Source organism: Prunus mume, linkage group LG5, assembly GCF_029339155.1.
Source record: "Prunus mume cultivar Tortuosa linkage group LG5, ASM2933915v1, whole genome shotgun sequence".
NCBI lineage: Eukaryota > Viridiplantae > Streptophyta > Magnoliopsida > Rosales > Rosaceae > Prunus > Prunus mume.
Genome location: NC_142702.1, coordinates 21,199,616 through 21,215,348, shown reverse-complemented (window position 1 = coordinate 21,215,348; position 15,733 = coordinate 21,199,616). Strand labels below are relative to the sequence as shown.

Sequence of the window (15,733 nt, the reverse complement as noted above, 5' to 3'; positions counted from 1 at the left end):
TATAGTGGGCCTTCATAAAATTGTTTGAATCCATTATTTGTATTGGTTGATTTATTATTTGACTTAAGGGCTTTGTTAATGGTTTTGCTTGGGATTATTTGAAGGCCGGAGGCCGTTTATGTGAAGTGCATGTTATTACATTGTGCATGCTGCCGGTTGGGATATTAAATGTGTTTTTATGCAGGTTGGAATTTTGGGGAAAGTCCGATTTACAGGGGAGACTCTGCAGAATTTTCGGCAGAAAGTCTCGTGCCCTTACTCCTTTTGAAAAAGGAGGCTATCTTCGTAGGGAGTGAGCCCAGCATGGGTGTGATGCGGGGTCTCCACAGGATTCGTCTCGGATTCCGGGAAATTCGAGGCGGGTCCTGTCAGTTTATTTGTATTATTTCATCATGGAGCTTCAGAGTACGAGGGATGCATGTCTCTAATGAGAACGAAGTAGTTGTTGAAGAATTTCTGCCCATATTTTGTGCATCTAGCATCCACAAAAGCCTCCTAGTTGAAATGTGAAATTTATTTATTGATTGCTGATCCAACTATAAAGCTTAAACATGATGCTTTTGTTCACAATTCAGCTATTGCCTATTATTCCCTATCCCTACTTACAATTGGCAAGCTGGTTGCCACACAAGTCAATCATCTACTTGGTTGAATTTGTAAAATGATTATACGAGACTGTTACATTATTTTGTTGCATAAGAAGATTGATAGTTTAAGAATGTATGCTCTATTCATCTGAAAAAGTGCTTTAGTTTCTTCTAGCTTGGGACAAACTTTTCTATGCTTTGCTTGTCTTTGAGCCTTATGGAACAAGTCATGTCAATGCTTTTCACTCTTCACTTTAGAATTAGTGTCTTTCCTAGCAAACATATTAGATTTTTCTAAATTTAGATTATGATTTGCATATTTACGGCTCTCTTTGTCTGCACCCTACACAGAGAAGACTACTTTCATCATATGATGCCGACTCTGAGAAAGCTAAACCTGATAGCAATTGCAACTTTTCTTGCATTGGTAAATCAGAGAATGCCATCCTATCTTCTTAGGAAATGAAGGTAAATGGAATTTCCTCTTTTTTTGTTTTTATTTCTGAAAAGATAGAGAAGGCAAATGGAACTTTTCAACTCCTCAATATTTGCAACTAATACCTACCCATTGTTGAACTCTTAACAGTGGATTCCAGGGCAGGAGTGCTGAGCGACCAAGTTCACTAACAGTTGTTATAGTGCAGAGAGGCTTCGTATATATGTAGAATGCATGATGACGAGTTTTCGAGAATATATCAGTTACTATGTAGCTTGTCGAAGGACCAACCCCAGTTTTGTGTGCATACCATACTTTGAACCTTGTCATCAAGGAATGTGGGATGATACAGTCAACTTCAATGTTTGTCCCGGAGACTGTCTTGTATAGGGTTTCAAAACGATATTATTGTCGATTGTCGACTGTATACAGTTGTAATATTTGTTTTCGGTTTTTTGTTTTTACATAATGTGGAATAAAAGTAGGAGCTCAAAATGGCAACAATAAGAGAAATCTGCTACCTGTATGGTTCCTGTGCCTCTTACACCATGCAAAATGGTTACTTAACCAAAAGTTCTTGCATTTTGGGTGTTCCTCGTTGAGCTTTCTGCGCTTAAATCAAATTTTGTTTAGAGCTTAGAACACTTCAATAAATGGAGCATAAATATCTCTTGCATATGCAATTTGTTTAGATAATCTTGGTTTCTGATCAGATCAACGTTCACTTTCAAATGTGCATGACAGGTTGTAAATTGTGCTCCGGGTGTATTCAATTTGGAAGGGATTTTAAACGATCCAAGGGTATTCAATCAAGATTTTAAAAGAGTATAAAAATCTGAGTGTATTTAATCTAAACTTCTAATGACTCCTACAAAATCTAGCTATATTAAAAAAAATCTAAACTTACCCCATGATATTTTGGTGGATTTCAAATATTTCCATGGTGCACCCACTCATCCAACCCACCAAAACCCCTTTCCCTCCCCCCCACCACCACCACAATCGTAACACCTCACACGTGAAAAAATTCATCAAAGTTTGTACTTCGTAATAAAAAGTCTATAAATCCATGAAAGTCTGTAGGAGTCTATAGGATTCTCCAAAAGTCCATGTGGAATCTACAGGAGTTTATAGAAATCCATGAAATCTGTGACTTAATAAAAGTCGTCTTTCAAAATCCTCTGAGATCTTATTGAATACACCACTAGGTATTTAACTTATTTTGAACGCAAGGCAATTAGGAATCATTAATATAGGTCGTAGGCTCATCAGAACGTACAACAGAATCCTCAATACTCGTACACCTGTGACAAGTCCTACGCGTGCAGACTAACACCTCTAAAGGTCTACGAAACACCCTGTCAAGGGTGCTTGGGTTCCAACATATCCAAGTATCACAAAATTCCAAGTATCCAATTCTAGTATTCCAAATCCGGGGAGGTACATAGGGTAGTGCTTATAGCACTTCAAATTGACATAACTACAATCCATAATCTCATTACTGACAAACCCATGTACCCCACACATAATCAAGCATAGATAAAAATCCTCGAAAATAGTAATATATATCAACTCAAGATAAATCATAATATGCTAATAACCAAATGTATTTCAATTACTTTATAGAAATATCATTCTTCCACAATTAATTATATAATAAACTTAATAATTAAATAAATCATTATGCATAGCTTTCAGTCATAAAAATAATGTTTATTATTTGAAAACAAAGTTCACTCACAGACAGTCCCATGCTACTTGACCCTGAGAGGGTCCTGCCTGTTGCATACGCTGGGTTGGAATTGTTATTTAAAGACACAAGGGCTAGATTAGAATAAAGCGCTTCAAACGAGAACTTTAAAATAAATTCCTAGGTTTTCCGGGGATTCGAGTGTGTGCATGATGAACAAGAAGTTCTTAAGGTCCAACTACGTATTTCGAATGGTGGAATATCCTCAGGAGAATCCTCCTAATAAGGGTAAACTTACTATGCATCAATTCCATATAGATAATATAACTATCTACCAACAATCCACAACATAGAGAACACTGTTTCTTGAATACATACGTACTTGCAAGAAACCCTCCTGCTTAAAAGGGTCAACCCCAAGAGCCAGAGATGGATACCACACCTGAAAAAAGAAACTTCCAACCAGATTAAATATCATAGTACAAATCAATGTGAATAGACCTCACAAACGATAAAGCTAAACACAGTATGATATCAAAGCCGTAATAGCAGTTTATTACCTGCATTCCTCGGTGGCCATAATCTAACATGAAACTTCCTCAATAAGATTTGTCTTCTCCTCTGATTGACCACATGTAACCCAAAAATAATTCAATAGAATCAGTAACTCCCTCTAACGTTCATCAACCAAATCAAGAAGTGAAAGCTCCCCATTGACACTCTGTATTAAACACCTAGAAAAACATTTATTCAGAGGCATGTGTCTGGTGCAGAGAGCTATATATATCATTCTCAAGAGCATATACCTTGCAGGCCCTTGGGGATGATTTGATATTGCAGTGGTGGCCAGGCCATAGAGAATGAAACTGAAAAGGTTTCTACAAAAAATAATCCATTATCTAAGCTTTTTTTTATTTCTTGTTTATCTTTTTTGATTGATCCTTTGACTTGGCATTGTTACACCTGATATCAGCTGAAGAAAGATAAAAAAGTGCATCGGTGGCCATGATGAGTGTTTGAGTTGCACCTGCATATTAGTAGTTAGGCCTACTTTTTTCATCCAGCTTACTGAAATCTTTCGGGGCAAAAATGGGCAATAAAGGATTCAAGGATGACTGGGATTGTCGTCGTCTTAATGCGAAAGTTCTTGATCCTGATGGTAAAGTTTTGCCAGCTCAAATTTCCAACAAGCTTAAACATCTTGGACTGAAAATGTGGCCGGCAAGCCTCCATATTTGTTGTTCTGGGAGGGTTTAGGGCGAGGTCCAAAACGTGCAGACGTAGTGCACTTCATGAAACACAACGGTGTATTTTATTTTTGGTCACACATGAAAGATAACAGGGTATAGCAGACTAGAGTTGTGCTTAGCTGAAACTTGAGACTAAAACTCTGACCATGTGAGGTGAGGTGAGCCGTTTAACGTTTAACCATAACAAATGAAGAAACTTGAATGAACAAAAGAGACCAATACTCGAATAAATAGATTACAAAAGTGGGACGATACAGCCCATTCTTGAGTTTTGATTACAATAAAAAAGCATATCAAAATAAGTTCTGTTTTCATGCCATTACAAAAGCACAGTCAACCAGACCACAAATATCTAATCTTAAATAAGCTAAGACAACACGAACTAGCCCGCAAGGTCTTCTCCTCATAGCATGATTCTTCACTCGACAATTTACCTGTTCCAAAAAATACATAAAAAACAAAATTTGAGCAAACCCTCCGTAATGAACAAACCGAAAGAGAAGAAAACATTAGACTAGAGTCCAGTAAAACAACAGTAAGATTAAAATAAGTAATCATAAATCCACAAGGATACCAGCCAGCATTGCATATGTAACAAAAACATATAAGATAGATATGTGGATGTGGTAGTGTTCATTTATTCACCTTATAAAAAAAGGCATATATAATGAAGAGAAGTAATTAGGCGTAAAACAACTTACAGAACAAAAGCACCAAGCACATTTGCATGCAGGGTGTATTCACATGGGCGAGATATGTGAGACAGTCTGGTATCGCCGTCAAAGAAGCGAGTATGAATATGTTTGACGTCCCTTCCCTTTGTGGTCGGTGGTGAGATTTCAAAGGTTAACAACATAATGCGCAACTTCTCAGCTTCAGACATTCTAGGTGCTTTAATATATAAGCTCATAATTAGGCAGACTTTCAGACCTTCTATATGAACAAAGCAGTGGCCATATCTTGAATATATATCACGAAAATCAGCAGGCAACTTATCCGCTTCCGCTAGAACTTGCTCCAGTGGCAATTTTTTAATAACGGACACATGATCAGGCGCAACAGAGTGGACAACAATGGCATATCCACGCTGTTTCCTCTTATAACTGAACATGAAAGACTCATTGTCATCCATCAGGAGCAAAGCTTTTCCTTCAAAAGGAAGAGCACCATCGGAGAAAAAACTAGGAGCCCCCATTTCTATCCATTTTGGATGTTCCTCTTCACGAGTGTCAAAGCCATATACCATACTGGTCCGAGTCGACAGAAGGATAAAACTATCCACAACTGCACAAGAGAAGTCTCCATAGCTTCCACCAGGCTCGAGAATTGAAGGTGCGGGAAGGGGAGACCATTTCTTAGAGTTGGGGTCGAAAACCTGAAAATATGGAGGCTTTTTATCACATAAGATCGTCTCACCGGAGAGAGCATAGAGTTTCCCCGAAACCTCCATCAGCAGGGGTGTAGGGACTTCTCCAAGCAATTTCCCAAACATACGCTCTCGGCCCCTCAGTTTGATCGTGGGATTCGGATCCCGAGTCTCAAATCCATATATAGCTCTACTCGCATCTGGTCCGAATCGAATATGGGTGCACTCGGCCACGGTTGAGAGGCGGGATTTCACACCTCCGCCGAAAACAATTTGAGATCCAAAGACACCGCAACCCATATAGCCGGGAAGATACTCGCCGTTGAGAGAAGCCCGATAGCGTAATTCACTATTGCCCTTGGAGCAAGCCGCGCATTCGGTTCTGGTTGTCGTATCATCCGGATGCTTTAATTCATTACAATCCAACGGGCATTTGCTTCTATCACCATCACCACCAAGAGGAGTAGGATTAGGATTAGTAGGAAGATCGGGATCGAAGCGGCAGGAGCATGATGAGGAAAACAAATCGCTCAATTTGATGGAATTAATAACGTAAGAAACAGTCTCACTCTTCACAACCATGGAACATATATATAAGGACCTCTCATCATTTGGTCCCGTCAGATCTTCCCTGCCGCCGCCGCCTGCCTCCATACACCACTTGCTGCTATGCTAATGGATATCCACCCAAAAGCACTAGGCTAGGTTTTCGATTTCTCAACTTTCACCCTTCCCGCGGCCTTTTTACTATGTTACTATGTTATTCAACCCGAAAAAATAATAAGATATTTGGGCCACAGCGCAGGACAGCCCATTGATACAAATATGAGAGTCCGGCCCTGAATATATCTTTGACAAAAACCCGATCACAAACCTGTCATGTCCCTTGCATTGCAATATACTTTTTAAAGAAGCGCGGTTCTAGAACAGCTATGTGAGAATCTTATGTGAGAACACCGTTGGATATAATCCAACGACTCCGTAAAAAGCAATTGTAAATGAAACACTTGTACTAGGTTGTACTAGAATGAGTCCCTCAACTTGTTCTCTCTCCTCCCTCCTTCCTAAACAGCTGTTCAATTTTTCCACGCTCCCTCTCTTCTTTCTCTGCCCTCTCAGTTTCTCTCCTTTGAAACTCCTTTTCTGTATTTCTCTCTCAGTTTCTCTGCGTCGATCTCCCTCCTCCTCCTCCTCATCTCTTTCTCTCTCTGTCTCTGTCTCTCTCTCTCTCTCTCTCTCTCTCTCTCTCCCTTTCCCTATCACAATTCAAAAATCGAGGCCCAAAAGCCCTATTTGCTACTGTCATTTGATATCTCTTTCATTTTCCTCTTCGTTGTGTCCCTCTCTTTTCGTGGTGGTGGAGAAAAAGGTAGTAATCTCGCAAAGTCATACTGGTGCTCAAAGATTGGATTTTTACTGCTACCCATCTGGTTGTTCCTGCCGTTCTCTATCTGCATCAATATCTTTAATTATGACTTTTTTTTTCATTTTTGATTACTTGTTTTTCAATTTCTTTTCTTCATTAATTAATTTGGTTTGTTTAGTTTTGGTTCGATTTTGAACTCTTTAATTAAATTTGGCTGGCCTTGTTTAAAATTGTAAGTGGCTTTGAGATTGGACAAAGGTTGGCTTTCGTGATTCTGTGAAGGTTAGTAATCAAGGTTTTAAAAAAATCTTAATCTGTAAGTGTATGTATAGTTATACAGTGTATGGTTCAAATGGATGATTATGATTGGCATTGGTTGTTGTGATTGCCTTAATTGCTATGGTTGCTGTGAGTGCTAAAAAATATGTGCAACTAATTGTCTTTGGCTAGTAAATGAGAAAATAGATAACCCCACCCAATTGGTTTTTTAATTATGGATTTTTGTCTACTATTTGGCTTTCTAATGCTCTCCTTCGTTCTCTATGCAGGTTGTCTTTCCCCTCCAATTTGCATTTGCATTGCAAAATTATTAAGCTGAGAACAAATGTTTGAGTTTATTGTATTTAAGAATGAAGTTCGTTAATTATGTTTATTTTGAGTTCAGTTCTTCTCTTGAATTTTAAGTTCTTTATTGCCTTGTTTCAACTTCTTGATGTATAAAAAAAAATTGGAAACTTTTATTTTTATCCAAATTCTATTACTTGGAGGAGGTATACAATGTACATACATGCTACTTGGTCTTCCAATGTAATCTTGACATTTGTCTCAATTTTCCTCTGTTATTTCTACATCATAATAAACCCATATTCTCTGTTTACTCATGAGTTCAGAGAAAATTCTCAATTTGGTTTACTTTCTTATTTTTGGCATCAGGTTTTACCAGAATTGGCTTCGTCATACTTTTCCTACCTTAATTTGATTTTACTTTTATCACTGAAGTAGTGCAGGGAAAAGTTTGGAGAAGTTGATGGAGGCAAGTGTTGAGAGAGAGCAGATACTTGTGGATTAATTGCAGGAAAGCATTCAAAGTCTTGAAAGGCAGTCCTCACGAGTGGAAGAATTGTCCCAGATTTTGAAAAGAGCAAATAATTTCTTGCATTTTGTGTTGCAGAATGCACCTGTTGTTATTGGCCATCAGGTATCTGACTGATACATTGTAATTCCTATGTTTATGTTTAAAATGACCTCACTGATCACTTTTTAAAATTATTTTTGTTGATAATTTTCTGTTTTAGGATAAAGAATTGTTGTATCTGTTTATCTATAATCACGTCCCAAGTTTGCAAGAGGAGGTAATTAATTGCCAGTGAAGTTCTTATTCAAGGTTTGGTAGGATTCCTGTAGAACTTCAATGTAATTTAAAAGGAGGTAATTACTGCCTTGCTTAAGTGACACTCTGACACTAAACCACCTTAATTATATCATGTTCTTTCTTAATTCCTATTCAATAAAGCTTCAAAATATTATTTTTATTTTTTGACCAAGAAGTCTTCATTAGTATTTTTATGAATTTTTTCAGATGAACTCAAAAGACATAGAAAGTGTCAACTTGAGTTTGTAGAAATTTTTTTGGTGTGTATTTTTATGCTATTTAATGAATTATTATGAATTTTTGAAAGTTAAAGCATTCAAAAATAGTAATAAACGAAAGAGATTGACAAGTGGCAGCACTTGAATAATGCATCGTCAGTGCTTCTAACGAGTGTCATTCTCACGTAGCGCCATGTGTCATGAGATGTTCATTTTGATGTCTTTACCTTAAAAAATTGACAAAAAAAAGTTAGAAAATTACACCAACAACAAACTTCTTGTGACATTATCTTTGACTATCATGCGAGAAAAATCCAAACTTGAATTTGGTAAATTTTAAGTAATAATTGGAGGAAGAGTTGTAACATGGAAGAGTAATGATCTCCAACATACTGTTCTTGTTAGTATAGATGCAAACATGACTTTGCTAAATTATTTGAGATTTTTATGAATTTATTATGATTTTTAGAAATCAATACACATGGCAGCTTGATGGGTGCGTCATCAGAGTTTCCAATAGGTATCGTTATCCCGTAGCTCCACGTGTCATTAATGTTTCATTTTTACGAGTTTACCTTTAAAAAAAAATTCAAGAAAAATCATTAAAAAAATAGAAAAATACACCAAAAATTTCTAAAAATTCCTTGCTGCATGGTCTTCAACTCTGAAGCGTGAAAATTGAAAATTGACTTTGGAAAATTTGAGAGAATAATTAGAGGAAGAGTTATAGTGATGAAGAGTGGCGATTTTCAACTTAGTGTTATTGTTAGTATGGAAGCAAACTTGAGTTTAAGAAATTATTTAAATTTTTCTCTAAGTCAAATTTATATTTTACAATTGAAAAGATGAAGAAAATGTTGCAAGGAGTTTGTGGCAATTTTCGGTGAATTTTTCAGATTTTTTTTAAGAATTAACTATGATTTTTGGAAGTCAAAACATTGTAAAATAGTAATAAATGGAAGAGAATGACATATGGCAGCGCCTGAAGGGTGCACCGTCAGCTTTTCCAACGGGTGTCGTATCTCATATCGCCACATGTCATTAATGTTTCATTTTGTGAGTTTATCTTAAACAATTCACGAAAAATCATTAAAAAATCAGAAAAATACACCAAAAATTTCAACATATTCCTTGCAACATTTTCTTCGACTATGATACTCGAAAATCAAAATTTGACTTTGGAAATTTTGAAGTAATAATTGGAGGAAGAGTTGTACTCATGAACACTAGTGATTTTCAATTTAGTGTTATTGTTAGTATGAAAGCAAACTTGACTTTGTGAAATTATTTGAATTTTTCTCTTAGTCAAAATTATATTTTAAGTCTCAAAAGATGTTGGAAATGTCACAAAGAGTCTAGGGTATTTTTTGGTGAATTTTTAAGATTTATTATGATTTTTGGAAGTCAAAATATTGGAAAATAGTAATAAATGGAAGAAAATAATACATGGCAGCACCTGATGGGTGTGTCGTCAGCTTTTCCAACGGGTGTCAATATCTCATAGCGCCACATGTCATTAATGTTTCATTTTTGTTTGTTTATATTAAAAAATTTAAGAAAAATCATTATAAAATCAGAAAAATACACTGAAAATTTATACATATTCCTTGCAACATTATCTTCAACTATGATACTCGAAAATCAAAACTTGACTTTGAAAAATTTGAAATAATAATTGGAGGAAGAGTTGTAGTCATGAAGACTAGTGATCTTCAACTTAGTGTTATTGTTAGTGTGGAAGCAAACTTGATTTTGTGAAATTATTTGAATTTTTCTCTTAGTCAAAATTATATTTTAAGTCTCAAAAGATGTTGAAAATGTCGCAAGGAGTCTGAGGTATTTTTTGGTGAAATTTTCAGACTTATTATTAATTTTTTATGATATTTGGAAGTCAAAATATAGGAAAATAGTAATAATAGAAGAGAATGCCACATGGCAACGGCTGATGGGTGCGTCGTCAGCTTTTTCAACGGGTGTCATATCTTATAGCCCCACGTGTCATTAATCTTTCATTTTTGTGTGTATATCTTAAAAAATTCACAAAAAATAATTAAAAATTCAGAAAAATACACCGAAAATTTCTACAAATTCCTAAAGACATTATCTTGGACTATAATACTCAAAAATTAAAATTTGATTCTGAGAAATTTGAAGGAATAATTGGAGGGAGAGTTGAAGTGATGAAGACTAGTGATCTTCAATTTAGTATTATTGTTAGTATTGAAGCAAACTTGACTTTGTAAAATTATTTGAATTTTTCTCTAAGTCAAAATTGTATTTTAAGCCTCAAAAGATGTTGGAAATGTCGCAAGGAGTCCGGGATTTTTTTATTTATGAAATTTTCAAATTTATTATGATTTTTGGAAGTCAAAATATAGGAAAATAGTAATAAATGAAAGATAATGACACATGGCAGCGGCTGATGGGTGCGTCGTCAGCTTTTCTAATGGGTGTCAGTATCTCATAGCTCTACGTGTCATTCATGTTTCATTTTTATGAGTTTATCTTAAAAAATTCACAAAAAATCATTAAAAATTCAGAAAAATACACCAAAAATTTCTACAAATTCCTTGCGACATTCTCTTCGACTATAATACTCGAAAATCAAAAGTTGACGTTGAAAAATTTAAAGAAATAATTGGAGGGAGAGTTGTAGTGATGAAGACTAGTGATGTTCAACTTAGTATTATTGTTAGTATTGAAGTAAACTTGACTTTGTGAAATTATTTGAATTTTTCTCTTGGTTAAAAATATATTTTAAGTCCCAAAAGATGTTGGAAATGTCGCAAGGAGTCCGGGGTATTTTTTGGTGAATTTTTCAGATTTATTATGATTTTATTATGATTCTTGGAAATTAAAATATTGAAAAATAGTAGTAAATAGAAGAGAATGAAACATGGCAGCACTTGGTGAGTGTATCATCAGCTTTTCCAACGGCTGTCAGTATCTCATAGTGGCACATGTCATTAATATTTTATTTTTGTGAGTTTATCTTAAAAAAAATCCCAAAAAATTATTTAAAAAATCAGAAAAATACACCCAAAATTTCTACAATTCCTTACGACATTATCTTCAACTATGATACTCGAAAATCAAAATTTAACTATGGGAAATTAGAAGTAATAATTGGATTAAGAGTTGTAGTGATGAAAACTTTATTTCAATTTTTCTCTTAGTCAAAATTATATTTTAAGTCTTACAAGATGTTGGAAATGTCACAAGGAGTTCATATATTTTTTTGGTGAATTTTTCAGATTTATTATGAGATATAAAAAAATTCAAATAATTTCTCAAAGTCAAGTTTGTTTCTATACTAACTACCCACCAAGTTTAACTCTTCCTCCAACTACTAATTCAAATTTTCCAAAGTCAAATTTTGATTTTCGAGATAATATCGCATGGAATTTGTAGAAATTAAAGATGTATTTTTTCGATTTTTCATTAATTGTTTGTGAATTTTTAGAGAGAAACAAACACAAACAATTCATTAAATAGCAGAAAAATACAAGCACCAAAAAATGATACAAACTAAATGTGACACTTTCCACGTCTTTTGAGTTCATCCTAAAACATTCATAAAAGTACTAATGAAGACTTCTTAGTCAAAAAATAATAACAATATTATGAAGCGATGTTGAAGCTCTAGTGAATCCTTTTGAAGTGTTTACGAAAGATATTTTGAGGGCAAACAATTAATGATGCAGCATTGCAATTAAGACTTGTGTCATTTCTCTATTATTTTTAAAATTTATAATTTTTAAAAATTATAAAAATATACATAAAATTGAAGTTGAAGTTGTTTTATGCCTACATAACTCTGCATTATATATGGGTAATCTATTCTATGATGCAGTTATATCATATTGTGTGTTTGTATATTCATACATGTATATATTGCAGTGCTTTAGTCATATAACAATCTGATTGTAATACGAGATATGCATTTTAATATTGCTTCCTTGTTGTACCTTGGTGTCAAATCTCTGTGGGTTACAGTAACACATACAAGAACGTGCATTATGTTAGTGTGGCACAACTTTTGCCACATATCTGTCTTATATGTTTTTGTTCAATATGCAATGCCAGCTAGTATCCTGCCATTTCAAATGCTAGCTGTGGAATTATGATTACTTATAATAATCTTACTATTGTTTTTACTGGACTCTAATCTAATGTTGATTTCTTCTCTTTCGTTTGTTCATTATGGAGGGTTTGCTCAAGTTTTGTTATTTATGTAAATTTTTGGGACAGGTAAATTGTCAAGAGAAGATTCATGCTATGAGGAGAGGACCTTGCAAGCTAGTTAGTGTTTACTGTGCTTTGGTAATGGCAAGAAAACATAACTTATTTAGATATGATTTTTTATTGCAATCAAAACTCAAGCATGGATTGTTTTTTGTAGAAACCTTTTCAATTTCATTCTCTATGGCCTGGCCACCACTTCAATATCAAATTAGTGCTCTTATAAAGCTTAAGCAACCAAAACAATACAATTTCTGGATGATGATTGCTTGAAAAAAAAAACTGAAATCAAAGTTGACGTATGCCTTAAAATCAGCTTCATCAGTTGCAGCTACCTGCTCATCAGCAGAAGAACCAACTGGGCTTAGCTATAACAAACATCACCAATTGAATAATCAAAATTTTTGCAATCAATCTGTCCCTCCAACAAGTATATTTTGCACTCACCACTGAGCAGGGATATTGATGTCTTCTTCCCCATCTGGACTCCTGGTTAGGCTTCTGTTCGCTTTCTGAATGGTAGCATGTTCTCCTACGAGTTTATTTTCTGTTTGTTTCTCACTCGGTGCACCTAGCTTCCTCATCCAAAATTATGAATAAAATCTTCCCCATCCAAAATTATGAATGCATCATACCACATGCTTGAAGGTTTTCCATTAGGCGTAAAACTTAAATATACCATCTCTTCCAGATCTTCAAGATCACTGATAAGGAACACTTGTGAATACATAATGGACAACTAAATAGAGACATTCAAGAGCGAGAGAAAGAAATGGTATAATTAGTAGTTTTAGAATACTTTCTTCTCACTCAAAGAAACGGATCTTAAATATACATTTCCTGGTATGTATCTTACCAACAGTATCTTAACGTTAAGGACAAGTAAATATCTATAAAAAACCTCGTGGGTTGGGTTGTTTGTATCAAATGAGTTGAGCAAATTTATATCAGGAACTGATCAGTCTGGTCATAAAAAAAACTTATACAGAAGTATAGATGCGGGCTATTTGACGTACGTACGCTCCTTGCAGTTTTCTGGCAACAACTTATAAGCACCAAATCTAGCATGCGAATCTGGAAGGAAGCTTGAGAAGTTGGTTAAAGAGCATATATGTTGCGAGGACATAATGATTAATGCACTTCTTATCCTGACTAGTTCAAATTGAATTAATATGCATGCACTAGAAAACATATATCAGTTATGAATTGGTTAAGGAGATTCAGTTGTGTCTGCTTCTGCACCCATGCTTCGCTGTTAAAGCATACAAGATACAAGTGAAACAATTAAAATTCTCCAAACAAGAAACGACAATGGATTGAGACGAGGCATCCATAATGGTCTTTCTCCATGCAAAGTGCACGCCTTCTTTGTTTTTTTTTTTCAGAAATCAAAGTTCACGCCTTCTTATTTATTTTTTTGGGCTCTACAAGGACTTGTACTCTTTGTATGTCAGGGATATTATTCTTTTTTAATACAAAATGTCTGGGCTAAATATGTAATTATCTTCCAAGTTCCTCTACTTAAATGAAGCAATATCCAGGGTGTAGGATTTTAGGGTCGAATAACGTAGGGAAAAGGCTGCGAGAAGTGTAAAACTTGCGAAATTGAAAACCTAGCCTAGGGCTTTTTCGTGGATATCCAATACATTAGCTAGCATAGAAGCAAGTGGTGTGTGAAGGCAACTGACAGCGGCGGCATGGAAGATCTGACGGCACCATTAAGGTCGAACGATGAGAGGTCCTTATATATATATGTTCCATGGTTTTGAAGAGAGAGACTGTTTCTTACGTTACCCATTCCATCAAATTGAGCGATTTGCTTTCCTCATCATGCTCCTGCCGCTTTGATCCCGATCTTCCTACTAATCCTACTGCTATTGGTGGTGATGGCGATAGAAGCAAATGTCCGTCGTGCTCCAAATCCCTCAAAGCCCCCGACGACAACAAGGAGGATTGTAGTGAATTAAACCATCCGGATGATACGACAACCAGAACTGAATGCGCGGCTTGCTCCAAGGGCAATAGTGAATTATGCTCAAGTGTTAACATTGAGGTAGGACTACAGCCATGGCTCGGGAGATTCACCAACCCCGACCGCCGGCCTTTGATTGTTTCAGCGCCCTAGTTGATGCCAACAATTGGTAACAACAAAATATGGTAATATCCTCTCCATTTTCACCACACCAAACATGCAACTGATATGCAGGAGGACACTTGGATTGGATGCCCTCTTATTTGTAGACATCTAGAGGAGAGATGGCTTAGTTTATACAACGAGATAATAAGAAAGACACACAAGCTCATTGAGATCCATGACGAGCACTGAGAAAAAAAAGAAAAAAAGAAGGTATATCCTTGATTTGTTTGTATCTATTTGTTGATTGCGGTGTGTTATTGTTTGGTGGGGCTTTGCTTGCTTTTGGTTTCTCTGTTTGCCTTACTTGCTTTTGGTTTGGACTTGAGTGTTTCTGGTGTGAACTCAGCTGTGATACATAGAGTGTAGGCAACAACAAAAAAGTATTAACAGTCATATATATATATATATATATATATATATGTAGGTTGAAAAAAGAAGAAAACATATACCTAAGTTAATATTTTTGCTCATTTCTCTCATAATCATATTGCAATATAAATACATATCACTCAAGTATTAACCAGTTAGTAAGTTAATTATTACGACACTAACTATTTGTTTGGAATCACTCCACAATATCATTTTACGATCCGAACTGTTCATTTTGTCAATTACTCAAATATGCCTATTCAAAAAGCAATCATAGACTTAACTAGGACCCCTAAACGAGCTTTGGCATACAACAACAAAAGTACCATAAATGACATTGTAAGTACATATAGTATAATCTAAATGCTCATTATTATACGCATCTCTTGAAATCTTATATTTCACAATTTTAGATGACCTTATAAAAAGTGATTCGTGAACCTTACATTACTAATCCTAACAAATTTGTTGACTAATATGTGTCCCAACAAATCATTTGAATTAGCGAAGTGCCTTGGCTAGAAAGGCTTGATATTGAGAAGGATCCTATGTCTTGTCAAATTTTTTTTTTTCATTTTTTACCCGAACAAAAAGAAAGAAAGAAAAAAAAAAGAGAAAAGAGACAATTCCTTTATAAGGATAAAAATACAGTTTAACTTGCATTCAAGAAAAGAAAAAAAAATGTTGTTCATGCTCTACA

General features: G+C 35.1%; 1 protein-coding gene and 2 long non-coding RNA genes across 3 annotated transcripts; 2 read left to right on the top strand and 1 right to left on the bottom strand.

Annotated features, from left to right (window-relative positions):
- Positions 1 to 625: 625 nt before the first annotated feature.
- On the top strand, positions 626 to 1,665 carry LOC148917306 (uncharacterized). Its single transcript, XR_016127286.1, has 2 exons — positions 626 to 1,055; positions 1,174 to 1,665. It is a non-coding gene; the product is annotated as an uncharacterized LOC148917306 (long non-coding RNA).
- A 2,500-nt stretch (positions 1,666 to 4,165) lies between these two features.
- Positions 4,166 to 6,075, bottom strand: LOC103342776 (uncharacterized). The gene is made up of 2 exons (XM_008246429.3): positions 4,665 to 6,075; positions 4,166 to 4,397 (listed from the first exon to the last, which is right to left on the bottom strand). Exons 1-2 carry the CDS (start codon positions 5,981 to 5,983, stop codon positions 4,394 to 4,396), a joined length of 1,323 nt encoding a protein of 440 aa, XP_008244651.2. The 5' UTR covers positions 5,984 to 6,075; the 3' UTR covers positions 4,166 to 4,393.
- Positions 6,076 to 6,303: 228 nt separating this feature from the next.
- On the top strand, positions 6,304 to 8,227 carry LOC103342777 (uncharacterized). The gene is made up of 2 exons (XR_016127531.1): positions 6,304 to 7,893; positions 7,991 to 8,227. It is a non-coding gene; the product is annotated as an uncharacterized LOC103342777 (long non-coding RNA).
- The last annotated feature ends 7,506 nt before the right edge of the window (positions 8,228 to 15,733 follow it).